Consider the following 14,759-nt stretch of genomic DNA (forward strand, 5'->3'; position numbering starts at 1 on the left):
AAAGGAAAATGCAGCAACCAAATCTCCAATATCCACCCTCAGAGAACTTCCTGCAGTAGAAGAGAACTTCCCATAAGATAAATCTGTTGCAAGGAGAAATCCTGGAGTTTTTCAGTTCTGAAAACATAGCCAGTGGTTCATTCTAGAGTTAGAGCCATCCTTCTGCCCGTTCATTCCTTAATCCAGTTGTAAGGTACACAAGGGTCATGGAGTTTGTCTCCTGAAAATAGTATATTCAATAGTGGATGTCCAGATAAAGTATAGTTAAAGCTGAAAAGGGAAATCAGCAAGTGTAATTACATTCACCAGAGACCCCAGCGGGTATCTAAACTCCTAATACCACCCAAAGTCACAGAATGGTTTGGGTTGGACCTTAAAAACCACCTCGTTTCACCCCCCACCTCCCACTATCCCAGGTTGCTCCAAGCCCTGTCCAACCAGGCCTTGAACACTTCCAGGGATGGGGAAGCCACAGCTTCTCTGGGCAATGAAACTTACCCTTTAGAATATTGATAATGGCAAATTTGGTGACTTTCTCATAAGGGTCCTTACATTATACATCAGATACCCCCCCAAAAGCGAGAGAAGCACCACGTACAGCTGAAGAGACCCACTCTCAAGGACATGTTTTCATGATTAGGAATTTAAGAGCTGTGAAGGACCACTTGGATGCTGCTGACACTGCAGCAGCAGCACTCCTGCAGCACTCAACTCCTCCGTTCTGTCACACCCTCACAGTCACCTTCCATTCAAAGCTCAGAGCCCGGGGCGCTGCCGCACAGGGTGCAATCATCAGGAGACTCCAGGCTCTTCTCCCAGGAGTATCACAGAAGCATATTACAGAACTAACTATAGATTATGTTTCCATGGTAATCTTTGAATTGTTACACTCAAAGGCCTCCACTTTGAAATGGGGATAATCTGTGCTTGCTAGCTGAGGAGCAGCAGCTTCAATGCCACATCCATCAGGAGCCGATACGGACACATTCAAGCACTGAACACGTTTCCCCAGAGAGCTACCACCAAGACAGTTGCTTCAGCATTGCATTTTTAGCCTAAAAACAGCTTTTAATTAAAAACCTCAAGGCACAACATCTACAAAGTCTGACAAATTTATAGCTGATGCTGCCCAAGCGGAGGAAGCCTCCAGCACCAGGAGCAGCCATGGTGCTTAACCATTGCTTTCCCTGGATACTTCCCTCTGGCCCTAGTGATAAGAAGTGAGGGGCAGGCACAGGGGCTTGGGGGAGGTATATCAAGAGGAAGGGCTTAGTTTACCTTTCTATGCCCTTTTGCTCCACGCAGTGCTTTGAAGGCCAGGAAGCAGACCCTGGAAAGGATGATGCTACCTACGTTCTTTCCCTCCGGATTTTATAGGGAAACCATCACCTCATTCTTGCAACCAGACAGCGCCAAAACCATCTGCATCTCACCTACAGACTGTGGGGGTACGAGATCTCAGTGCTGCAGATACACCTACCTAGTTCCTGGGTTAATTCTCTCCCTGTGCCTCCTGCCTGCTAATTCCAGCTCGTCGGAATTGGGTCACCTCCCAGTTTAGTCTCCTCTGCAAAACGCGACTGAGCTATTTTGTTTGCCTCCCCAGTTGGATGCTAAAAGCTGAAATAATCTCACAAAAATAGAACTTCGGGGTGCTGAAACAGATGCATGAAGAGAACATGGGAGATCAAGGCTGCTGAGAGTTTGCTCCGGCCTCATTTTCCACAGGGTTTGGCTCATTTTGTCTGCACTTCAGGGAAGCAGGGTCAGGCCCCCGATGCGCCCTGGCCAAAGCCCGGCCCAGAAGGGCAGCAGGTGAAGCACTGCAGCAAGCTGCTGCAGGGAACAGTGCCTGCAGCCCTCCCTTCCCTTCCAGAAGGACATTCTGGAGCTGTGCTTCCCAGATTAGAGAGAGAGAGAAAAAGCTCCGGTGGCCGCCCGCCACCGTACCCTGAGGAGAAGAGGTGAATGCAATTAAATACACGATTTGCATGCTGAAATCTCCTGAGCCAGGAGCAGAAGATCAAATTTCATTCATGAGTTTTCATGCCAAGGTGTTTGAAAAATGAGCTGAGCTTGTTCATAAAAGGCTTTCTTCAAGCAGTTTTCAGGAATCCGGGAGGACAATCGGCTCAACACCCTTCATTAAGAGAAGCTGCAAATGAAGGTGAGACCAGGTATTATAAGAATGAAAACAGGACCAAACTGGTTACCCCAACAGGCTCAGGGGACACGTTCAGCCAGCAAAGTTGGTTCAGCTGCTCCCAGCTATTTCTGGTCTATGGAGAAAGACAAAGGGTAGAGTTCTGCCTCACCTATCACAGATTTCTTGTTTAAGGTTATATTTCCTCCTGTGTTTCAGTTAGTCCCTGGCTCAGCCAACAATACCATTTAAGGTTGAAAAGTTATAATTTACATAACAAAATTATGCCTTACTCAGAAGTTTTACTGCCAGAATAATTGCCTCATTTGAATTCAGCACTCAGTTCATTGCACACGTTTTAATGGATCTGGATTTAAAGAAAATCTTCATCTAATAACTTCAGACAGCTATAAAGAACACTGCAAACTCCACCTGACCAGCTGTCACCTGCCTCACGGTTTTCCAGCAGCAGGGAAGAGAACTTCCATTTTAAAAGGGATCTTAGTAATGGACCTTACCTGAAAGTGTCACTTGGAAAAAACGAGCCCCCACCTCACATGCACTTTGCTGTGGATATTAAGAACGAACTTTTAGGCAAACACAGCTTCTTCCCTGCACGTCAGCAGCACATTTCATCTCTAGCTCCTAGAATTAGAACAAGCCTTCCCAGCAGAAATTGCTTTGAAGATGAACCAGAGCCCAGTCCCCACCCACAGACTCCCCTATTTCTGCAACATCTCAGTGCTGGCAAGTGGAGAACTGTGGCAGCTGCAGGTAAAGCTTTTAAATATTTAAAACCACCAAAAATAGTTGCTAAAAGGTGAAGTCACTGACAATTCCCTATGAAACTTAATTCCAGAATAATTCTGTTTGCTTTCCTCCACCCTTTAAGTTATCAAGCTTTCTAATTTTATCTTTAGAGACAATGACTCTTCAGAAGTCCACAGAGCAAACATAAAAAGGTTTTCAATCCCAAATGTGCGGTTTTAAATTGCTGATAAGAGAGAATTCTGCCAGGAATGATCAGCACTGAAACAACGAGCAGTGCTGCCTTCATGCTGTTATTCCATCCTTAAGCTGATGAAATAAAGGGGCCAGTTTTTCTATTTCTAATCAGCCGTGTCTGAAAAACAGGATACTTGCACTGCTGGAATGACACTGCTGTTTTCCTAAGTCGTAACTACAGCTTGTTTCCACTGTAGTTTTATCAAGTTAGTTACTCCACATTGTTGATACAGAAATAAATTCCTTCATATGAGCACAAACACACACACAACCCTCTCCTCTTCCCACTGAAGGGAAGGCCCATAACCCACTTGTGGACTCCCCATCCCTGGAAGTGTCCAAGGCCAGGCTGGATAGGGCTTGGAGCACCCTGGTCTAGTGGAACATGTCCCTGTCCATGGCAGAAGGGTTGGAATGAGATGGTCTTTGAGGTCTCTTCCAAGCCAAATCATTCCATGATTCTTACTTGCCAAGCTGGCCAGAATCTTCCTGCATCCTTTTGTACTTATATATGTTCTAAATCACAGCAGCCTAAAAAAATAATACATTTGCTTTAGTGGAAACTCCAAAGTTGGAGGGAAAACTGGTAAAAAAAGGCTCAGCTTTTACAACTCCTTTGTGAGGTCCACAGAGAACCTTAATGCCTCTCACTGACACCAGGTCAGGGACTCTCATGAAGCTGAAAGATTTCCTCTGGCCAGCAAGAACAAGAACAACAACAACAACAAAAAAAGTACAATATTTTCAAACAGCATATTCACACTGCAAGTTTTCTGGGCAAAGCACCGGGAGGTTTTGTTAAGGCGAAAATTTCCATCGAAACCCCCAAGTTTCCTGTGGATTTCTTCTTGTAAACACACCAACTGCAGTCGACAAAAGTTTCTCGCGCTGCTGACTGCACACCCAGTGCCAGCTACAACTCTGAAAAACCCCTCAGGACACACTAACAGAAGGCAGAAGAAGCCAAAAAAAAAAGGAGTAAAAAAAAAAAATCAACAACAATAAAAACCCACACCAAGCATAACCTCTGGCAAGGCTTTTCTCCTCCCTGGCATCCCAGTTCTCTGTCCACAGAGCTCAGCTCCTCTGTAAAGGACACTGACAATTAGCAAGGACACTGACAATTAGCAAGGACTGAGCACTGAATGTGAGTTAACTATGGTCAACCACTTGTTATTTCTGGAAGGGCTTGGTGGGTCCTTTGGGCTCAATCTCCAGTACCATTTCCATCCCCTTTGCACTGCCAGGGCAAGGCAGAGCAGACAGAGAGCTGCTTCAAAGGCATTCCACGGATTCTGCCGGGGCGGGAAAGTCCCGGCTGAGCAGCCGGGATGGAAGAGGCTCTGCTGCTCACTGGAGCTTGTTCTGGCACGTGGCAAGTGTCCAAGCTCAGAGAAGGGCGGGTTGGGAAGCACGACGCTCCAGAGCCGGGGCGGGTTCGACTCCGGCAGCTGTGGAGGCATCTGATTTCTAGAAAACCCACTCCCTTGGAGCAGCAGCTGCTCCAGACCCACCTCCCAGCGCCTGCAAAATGCCTTTTGCATCTCTCAGAGAGCCAGCAAGGATTATTGCGGGATTTGAAGGCAAACAGAAGGTATCTGGCTGCTGAAGGAGAGCTCTCTGTCCAAGTGGCCAGCTTGGGGAAAGCGGGAGCAAGCCAAAAACGTGGGGCAGAGCTGGCCCAAAAGAGCTGAGGAACTGAATGCAAAGAAAACACCTAACCCTGAGTGTTCACCCCTATCAGGTGTTCAAATAACCTGACTCTGGGGGAGACAACACCCAAATGTAGCTGCACACAGGCATGAAGTCCATCACCCTCACCACGCAGAGGTTTCAGGTGACACAACACACACCCAAGCCCAACACACATCACTCCAGTTCAAGGGTTCCCACCCATTAATGTTCTAGACACATTTTACACTCAACACACACACTCTTCAACGTAAAGCACAGTCAACTTGGCTACTTTCTAAATTTTATACAGGAAGAAGTGCCACTGCTTTGCCAGGCTTTTGTATAAAAGCACTTACCGTGAAGCGAGTGACGTAGAAGCAGTTCTTTGTTGAGCCTCAGAAACCTCAAACCCCTGCTCCCTGCTTCCCAACCACACTGGAGGTGACACAGGGATGACATAAAGCAGAAGGGAACAAAATGAACTGACAGATTTGGTGTTCAAGGTTATAAGCTGCTCCAGAAACGTGTAGCTCAAAGATGACAGGACAGCACACGTGCCTGTGGTGGAACAGGCTGAGATGAGAAGAAATCACAGAAGGACAGTAAGAAAAACAGTGGTGGTTTTATAGATCTTCTGCTTAAAACTGCCCAGAGCAGCACAGATACGTGATATGCTTCCTTCTGCAAGTCTTTTACCTCTCTTACTTTGTTTTCTGATTTATTAACAGCAACAGGACCAAGACCTTTCTTCACATCATAGCACAACATGTATTTCTTCAAACAGCTAACGAACCAACACAAAGTGATGCTATTTATAGCCTTCATTTTTGTGCATAATGTAATGAGAACACATGAAAGGTTGCAGAAATTAACCTTGGACCACACGATCAGTCGGAGACTCGGCGTTCAAAAGAAAAGAATAAGCGAAAGTAGATCTGAAGGCAAGTCATAAGGTTGCTCTTTTGAAACTCAAGGCTGAAAGGAACTGGTTCATGAAGTTCAAGATGTGGTGCAGAGGATTTCACTGCAGACAGATTTCTCCAGGAGCCAAAAGGTGTTTTCATTATTAAGAACACATCCCAAACAAGAACTGAAGAAACTCCAACTGGATGTGATCCTTTTTCGTGAAGGTTTCAAGTCACATCACTTAGAAACTTGTATCTTGGAGCTCAAAAAGTCTAGGGATAAACATGAGAAGTGGTGCAGCCTTAGGTCACTGCAGAGATATTTAAAAACAAAGAAATAGTGAAAGGTTCCTCAGTTTGTGAGAAAGGACTGGGAGAGAAACAAGGCTGCAAGCAAGGGCAGGGCAGAGATTAAGAGTACTCCAAGTGCTACACAAAGTACCAAAATTGACTTTGCATCATTTTTAAAGAGGGGTGGTAACTGTGAGGGCAAAAGCCCAGGCGTTAATCTGAACAAGAACATTGGCAGGGAGAGGATTAAAGAGCTTCATAAAAATTGTGAGGATTGGCTCATCTCAGTTTTAGAATCCAAAACAGATAGGCTCATGCACTGCAGGCCAAGAAACAGGATTTATAAACCTCTTGAAAGGCAACAATGGGAGATAATAAACATGTGGCACATTGGAGGGGGCACTGCAGGGGAGAAAGAGAAGGGAGAATGATTGCAGCCTCTCCAGGGCTGGTATTCTGACTCCAATATAAAGGTGCTTTGCAAGCAAAGAGGATTAATGTGACACAGAGAAAAGGGGGGAAGAGGGAATACTTCAAAATGCCAGACTAACCTCAAGGTTTTCAAAAAAAAGTGATCTTTTTAGACAAATCTACTATATCTTACTCACATGGTCTTCAGAGAGCACAAAGAGATTTACTGGTGAAGACAGATTGGCAGAGGAATGGGAAAACAGACAAAGGAGCTGGCTTAGCAGCAGACAGCCCCAGGTGATGCTGAATAAGAAAATACCAGCTTGGAAACCAAAGACATGCCTCAAGAATCAGCCTGGGGAACATCTGATTTTGTTAGGAATGACCTCAGCACAAATACTGCACCCACAGAACTGGGGGCAGTTCCAAAACAGCAGAGGCACAAAGCTCCAAGTCACAGAAACTGAGGAGGGTTTTGAAATACAGGCAGTGATGCACCAGCAAGAGGAACACCAAGGAGTTCTGGAAGTAACTAAGGTGAACTGGCCACCATAGAAACAAGAAAGTGGAGGTGACTCTGTCACACGTTTGAGGCAGCAGCAAGAAAACCCTCCAGCCAGATCTGCCCTGGAGCACAGCAGACAATTTTAGCCAGGACTGAGATGTATCCACACTGAGGACAACAACAGTTGTTATTCAAGCAGCTGCTTGAGAAAACTTGGGTCATTTAGCACCACAAAACCACAGGTGAGGGTCACAACCCCATTTTACAGAATGCAGCAAGAGAGGTAAACCACTGAAAATAAGAAGTGGGAAGAAAAGCAGAAGGAAAATAAAGGAACAGAAACTCAAATAAGCATGTAAAGTGTCATGGATGTTTAGTCTGGGAATCAAAAGAGGGTTCCTAATTGCACAGCTAGATCTGTCATCTTCAGTAATGGTTTAATAAACTGGAGGAGAAAAGAAGAGATGTAAGAAAAGATGTAAATGTTTTTAGGCTAGACTAAGTTCACAGAAGGGATTATGAGATACTGCTTGGGAAAGCAAAGAGCTGGGTGACCCAGGAAGTCTTTTCCAGCACTAAATTACCATGAGACTAACATAGCAAGTATATGCTGTCTACACAACCACAAAGAACAAAGGTTAAAAGTTTGCTTTAAACCCACACAGCTTTTGGAAACCGAAAAGCTGATGCTCTTCTGCCAGGCTGAGGAAGTTTAGGAGCCTTGCTTTCAGAAAAAAAAGAGAAAAAAAAGAAGATACATATATTTTGAAGTAGCCTGAACTCAAACAAACTGGCATGTTCCTGCATTTGCATAAGGACAAGTTGTTCTGCCCGGTGTTCCTATAACAAGACACAGTGAGAGGCGTTCACTTAATTGTCACATAAGCACGAGTGTTTGAAATCAATCGTGCATTTCTTCTTAATAAGAGACACAGGAGAGTGAGCAATGCAAAATCTGAGCTTAAACTAATCTAATTACTTACTCCATAGTAAGACAAACCACAACAATGAGTGCCAGCATTTCCACTTGCTCTAAGCTGACTGCGTGTTCTAAAGCCTCCTCTGACGAGCCACTCGCCAATTAAGTTTTACTTCAAAGTCATGTTCCCAAACTAATTTACAGCTGTTGCTGAAAAACCCAAGGATTTCTCCAAGCACCCTGCCAGCTGTAGGGAATCTGTAGTTGTCATTATCAAATAAAAACGTCAAAAGAACATTTCTGCCCTTAAGCCATTACAGCGTTTCACTTAAACACCATCCGAAAGGAAGAATTTAGTCCAAACAGTTGAGTGACAAGACAATAGGAAAGCAAGGAGAAGGCTCAGTCAGTGCTGAACAGTCAGCTAGAGGCAGGCCAGTCTGTTCATACCGTTTGACTTGGTGGAAGGTGGAGGATGTGGAATTCAGCGGTTCCCTGTGGAGGCCAGCTCTGCAGGAACTCTTCATGGTAACTACCTCTCCAGCTAAGGCACGCCGTCACAGCCAATCCATCCTGGGTCACACCCCAGGCTCCCCCATCAGCTCTCCTTGCCCCACACAGAGCTTCACCGTGTCTCTGCCACCTAAAAACTGAACAAACATCAGAAAATCACATTCAAGTACAGGAGCAGCTGAAGCACCGATGATCCAAACACGGACTTTCCCACGAGACAAAAAAATATGTATACACGTATGTGCATGCACAGATACAAAATATATACATTTATGTATAAAAGAACTTAACGTCATGCCATTATTGCAGCTGGAGTTTCTGAACACCATCAAACACAAATTAACACAACAGCCTGTCTGCACACACAACATTTTTCCACCTTATATACACAGCTACAGCGCTACCTTGTTACCTCCCACGGAACACCTCCGTCTCCAGAGCTCCGCGTAAACAGGGCACACGAGATCCTTCTGCTTGTTAGCACTGCACCAGGCTTTGGAGGGAAATAGCTGCTGGCAGTAAGATTTGAGGCTGCCAGGGGTTACGTTAGTGTTCTAATCAAAATAACGTGGTGGATTTCACAAAGGACAGAAAACATGTCACCACGCAGCCTCCAAGTCCTGTGAAAACTGCCCTGTCTTTGCATCACATGCTGATAAGGCAGATTACACCAAAAACAACCCTGCTCTGCAGTATCTCTTGTTCTCACTGCCTTCTACACCTTGTCCTTGGAGCAGATATACTCTTACCGGCGCCTTAACGGACTGTGATGGCGAAAGAACAACAACTTTCGAGCTGGAACATTAAAGGGAAGAGTGACACAGCAGAAGAGCCCTGGAAAACCTCAAATGCTCCAGCCCGAGTTGCCAGCAGATTGTTTTAGAGACCGTTTGCTTCCTCTCTAGAGGACCACGCTCCATGATGCCGTAATAAAGGAATGCCATTTGAGGATGCTAAACATAGAGCTGTGTCCCCAGGGGATCTGTGATTTAGTGCAGCAGGTTGTTCTCTCCTTTTCAGCAGCTTTGCCCAGTGTTCCTGCTGCTGCCCTACTCCTGCTTTTGCAGAGATGGAGCCTCTCACATCGACCCCCTCCCAACACCTCCCACACAGAAGAGCCCCAACCTACACACCAACCAGTGCTTGACCAGTGTGGTTCCAACTCAGTGCTCCCACTAAACATTCCTGGCTTGGAAAAGCTGCTCTTGGTAGCCCCACTTGCTGAGAAAGCCACGAAGGATGAATTTTCCAGGCAGGAAAAAACAGAAGCTGGTTTAGACCCATCTTACTTGACTTTCTGCTACGGCAATCCCACGATTCGTCTACTGATGGTGATGGAGAGGTTAATCATTTGCCTACATTTGAGTAGCAGGAGCCTAAAATAATATATAAAATATTATATAAACACATTCCAGTCCTCATGGAGAAATCTCTGCTGAGTTCTACACAAGGCTAAGAAACGTGTCGGGAGGAGAAGACGGAGGCATTGCACTGGCAGAGCAGGGGGATGAGAGCATGTCCTCGGCTCCAGGAATTCAGGAATACCAGGAGTCAGGCTGCCATGATTAGCAGAAATTGAAGCTTTGTAGTTAAACACCACCTTCATTAGACTACCCAGGGTCTGTAACAAGGACCTACCCCTATGAGCAAAACCTAGGCACAAAAATCAGCTGTTTCTGATGCTTTGTGGGCTGTAAAATACATTTTCACAAACAGTAATTCACAGAGGGGAAAAAAAAAAAGCATGTGCCTAGTGCTTTGGGAAAATCAAAGTTAAACACAAAATCGTTACTTTCCCATGAACCATCAGTAAGAGGCACTGAAATCCTGACTTTTCTCCAAGCTTTTGTCTGGCTTTCCTTCTGGCTTTACTGACACTAGCATTTCAGACTCAGCAGGAGCAGTATCACAAAAAACATGATTATATCCACACCCAAATAAACGCAACCACACCATTTCAAGAATGCCACTCACTTTTTCAAGAGCTAGAACTCCCTCCCATGAATCCCTGGTTAGAAACACCACATGTTTTGTGCTAGTCCTACTCCTTTGGGGATCAATTGAGAAGTAAAAGATAAAAGCCAGACAAAAAAACTGAAACCCAAAGGTATCTTGTTTGCCGTGAAGAGCTCGAGAAGCAAAACCATGAAAAGAAGGGGTTCAGGTCAGGAACAGCCACAACCCTGATCCAAGCACAGGAATCATACAGTGGGATGTCATGTGTTTAGGAAGGGACCAGCACCTACTAGAGGGAGGCAAAAGCTGGCAAAATAGACCCAGCCAACTTCAGATGGGCACTGCAGCACAGCTCCAACCACAGCTCCATACAAAGAATGCTTTTTCCCCTCCTCTATAGCTGCTGGGCCATAGAAAAGAGCTGAAATAGACTATTAATGCCAGCAAGCCCCTGACAAATTCCTACTGTGTGAGGAGTAAAAAGCTGTGCTTGTGAATTAAAAAAAAAAAAAGGAAAAAAAGAAGGAAAATGAAAAAAAAAAAATCAGCATCCAAGCTAGCAAAGATACTTACTGCCTTTTAATTACCACTGTTTCTGTACCAAGGCTGATCTTTAGCAGTAGGTGCTTCAGCCGATTTGCTAGTTTTGCACAGAGAAAGACTGAAATACAGATGCACAGAGAAACAAAACAGGAGAGGAAGTTAAAAACATAATGGTGTCGTTCTCCCTTTCTGAAGCCACCCCCAAACATATGCCTTCGTACACAAGATGTGGGAAGGACTCGGATTTTGGCAGCAGCAAAGCATCACATCCTCCCAGCCACGGCCGGCAGTTGGGTCCCACAGAATTCCCCGTCTTATCGTCAGGTTTGAATGCTGCTGCAGCTCAGGAAAACAAATGTATTAACTCAGCCAGAGTGGATGAAGGGGGGGTCAAGGTCTCCTCATCTGTGCAGCACTAAAAAGCACTAAAGCTTTTGATATTTTGAAAACTAAAGCTTTACCGCAAGAACAAGTGTGTTGTAGCTGTAGCAACAGTAACTCATCAACAAAGGAGTTCAAAGGGTGGGCACATCCTCTCAGAAAATTCACTTTCTAGAAAGGAGGCCGTGGCCTCGGGACTGGATCTGAGCAGCAATCACCCTGCTGGTAAAAACATGTGTGAAAACACATTTGACCACCCCACCTCCACACAAGGGCAAGCCCTAGGATGCTCCACAGGGACGTGGCACCGGATCAGCTGGGCAAAGAGCAGCAGCACAGCCAGGATGCAGGAGAAAGCATCCCCTTGAGTTCCCTCAAGTGTTTCAGAGGGGAATTCAGAGGAGTTAATACCAAGAAACAGTCATTATGATGGGAAAAAAAAAAAACAACCACAGTGCTGAGGCCTTATTATAAAGATATAGGGTTTTGTTTTCTTGCAAGAACCGAGTTCCAAGTCCATTCCCCCACCACTGAGCTCAAGTTTAGATTGTTACATGATACTTGTCTCCAAAACCATATTTCACCAGACAGGCAATTCTGCCATTTCCCAGCCTAGTCATCCCTCCCTCCCTCTCAAACACCCGCCAGGACACCTAAAACAGCACTAGAATTTCCTAAGCAAGAAGCTTTGGCAGAAAGCTTCTCCTCATCCCATACTCCCACTGGGAACGATCCCCAGCAGCTCCCAGACTAGGTTGCACAGCAAGATGATACACCAAATCCTCATACTCAGCCTCTTAGACACCTATAGGAACACAACCCTTCCCTTTTAACTATCCTTCATGTAATATCTTCCTATTTAAAACACCTTAAAGAACTGCCTTTTGACACTAAAGGAGCCAACACAGACATAATTTGGCTTGTGTGCTCAGCTTCCCCACTGTTTGATGGCCAAAAAGGATAAAGTTGCACAGATCTGATGTTATCTAATCTAAAAACAATAAAGCTGCCACAGGGGCTCCAGTTGGAATAAATGTGAGGGAGCTTCCTGTGTCCACTCACACACCAAAACCAGCTGATGCCACTTCTTCTAGACACCAGGAACCAGAGCTGGTAAAGCAAGACCTTGTTACCATTGCCTTGGCTCATTTCGCCACCAAATTTACTCCAGCCCTTCCCTCTCTCCCATCCATACTCTGGATCACACCAGACAGAGCAGCTACTGAACTGAAATCTGAAGATTCCCACATAAGGGGAATCAGTGGAGGCCACAAAGATGATTTGGGGTCTGGAGCATCCCTCTTATGAGGAAAGACTGCAAGAGCTCGTCCTGTTTAGTCTTGAGAAGACTGAGAGGGGACCTCATCAATGCACATAAATATCTCAAAGGTGGGTGTCAAGATGATGGTGCCAGACTCTTTTCATTTTTTCCCAGCAACAGGATGAGGAACAATGACCATAAATTAAACCACAAAAAGTTCCACCTCAACATGAGGGAGAATTTCTTTACATACAGGGTGGCAGAGCACTGGAACAGGCTGCCCAGGGAGGTCGTGGATTTTCCCTCTCTGGAGACATTCCTCTCTGGACACATTCCTGTGTAACCAGAGGTCCCTTCCAACCCTAATAATTCTGTGATTCTCTTCTAAATTTGAGCTTGGACATCCATGTCAGCAGGGAACACATGGATGCTCCAAAACACTGTGCAGCCCCATGGCTGTTCCAGTCATTGTAATTCCTGCCATGCTGAGGTCTCATCCCTCTTCTCCTCCCCCAGCTCATTCACACCTTTCCCTTTATCAGCACTGGTTTCCCACTTGATTTCTCACCTGAAGCAGCTCAGGGAGCTGAAACTAGGAGAGAATTAACCCAGAAGTGGTCAGCTCCCTGATCCACTTACCCCCAAGACCTGGCAGGAACTCACAAAGCCCGGCAGGACGAAGTTCTCAGCAACTCAGCCTGGACTCAGCCTGCTCCAATCCACACCTGTAATCGTGCTGGAAAAGGTGCCTGCTACAAAGTGGGTTTTAGCTTCTTTCAAGTCAGTGGAAAGGAACACTTCTGAATGCACAGTGGGCAGAATCCAGAGTGTTTCGGAAGCGGGGAAATGAGCGTGTAGGGCTCCAAGGCAACATTTGACTCTCCACTGCTGTCAAGCAGCGCTACTTGCTGTACTGATAAGCATATGAAATGCTTATTCTAATGAAGCACTACAGGGAGAACCTGTCTTCCTTCCAAGATCATGTCAATGAAGAATGAAAGGCTTCACATTCGTAGCAATCCTGCCTTCTCTCTAGGTGGGGTGAGCGTTGGAAGGACTAAGTCGCCCCCTCAAAAGGAAAACCTCAGAAGGGAAAGAGAAAATAAAGGAAAGACAAGCTCTGCTGCACCCTCTTAACTCTATATTTTGAGTACTGGAAAAAAAAATAATATTACAAGTGTTTCCCTTGTTCAGCTATTCCTGAAAGGTTTCAGCTGTCTTGCGCAATTTGGGTAAGGACATCACCCGCTGCTCAGCGGGGAAGAAGTTAAGAACTGGCTCATTAGATTTGTCCTGCTTGATCCAAGAGGAAAACAAAACCAGTAAATCCCTCACTGGGCAGCGCTGGTGACAAACACCCCCCCACACACACCGCCACCCCCAGATCACACGTCCCTCTGCTTTCTAGAAAGCTGCCTTGGCACTGCCCGGCGCTGTCGCGTGCCCCGAATGACAAACGGGGGGTGGCCGAGCACCCCAAACCAGCCACGGCTGCTGCAGCCTTGGGGCCATGTGACACCCCCCCCCCAGCCACGCCTGAATTATTTAGAGTATAAAACTAGATTTGGTTTTTTTGCCGTGCAGACCCTGAATTAACGAAAGCTCAGCTGAAAGGCCACTTTCTCGGGACGAGAGTAAGGAGAAAGCTTCCAGAAGCCTTCCTATTATAGAAGCAATGGAGCCGGTTCCAAAAATAGTAGAGCAGCGTTCCCAGAGCTCTGGAGACATTGTGCCCTGGTTTTGTGAGGCTGAGGTCTCCCTGGATCGCTCCTGTACACGCAAAGATGGGTAGGAATGACTGCAAGATGCAGAACTGACGTGAAAAGGGAGTTTTAGGACAAACACCAGAGAGAGAAACCCAAACAGCCTATAAAGGAAGAGATCAGCTTGAACGCCAACAGAGAGCCAACCCGACCCACTTTAGAGAAAGCCAGTTAAAACCAGCAAGGAGAATCCCACCCTTTTCAAGAACACAGCTTGCTAAAAAAGATCCTGATTATTATTATGATTATTATTATTATTATTATTATTATTATTATTACAACAACACTGATGTGGCAGATCAGGATTGTCAACAATCATTTTTTCATCACCCCGTTTGTCCTGTGGATGTCAGGGATTCTGGTTGGAGAGGTGCACTGGACTTGTTTGGTAGATTTGTTTTTGCTATGACAGCTCATAAACTGACCAACACATGGGCCTTCCTGACAGCAGTTCCTCACGAGTTCACCTGGAATAGTTGGTTAGTGATC

At 45.7% G+C, this 14,759-nt stretch overlaps 1 protein-coding gene across 14 annotated transcripts in view; it reads right to left on the minus strand.

Moving 5' to 3' along the window:
- The window catches only part of FBXO34 (F-box protein 34), a 45,853-nt gene that overhangs the window by 2,759 nt on the left and 28,335 nt on the right, over positions 1-14,759 (minus strand). For 10 of the 14 annotated variants that reach the window (XM_027704092.1, XM_027704083.1, XM_027704093.1 and 7 more), the window contains one exon: positions 8,304-8,503. In XM_027704092.1, the coding sequence (XP_027559893.1) occupies positions 8,304-8,380 (77 nt within the window). In that variant the 5' untranslated portion in view covers positions 8,381-8,503. Of the gene's footprint in view, positions 1-8,303; positions 9,162-10,895; positions 12,567-14,759 lie in introns of those variants that run through there. The other 4 variants (XM_027704086.1, XM_027704085.1, XM_027704087.1 and 1 more) reach the window with 4 other exon arrangements.

This window comes from Neopelma chrysocephalum, unplaced genomic scaffold, assembly GCF_003984885.1.
Source record: "Neopelma chrysocephalum unplaced genomic scaffold, ASM398488v2 Primary Assembly neopelma1_253, whole genome shotgun sequence".
Classification (NCBI taxonomy): Eukaryota; Metazoa; Chordata; class Aves; order Passeriformes; family Pipridae; genus Neopelma; species Neopelma chrysocephalum.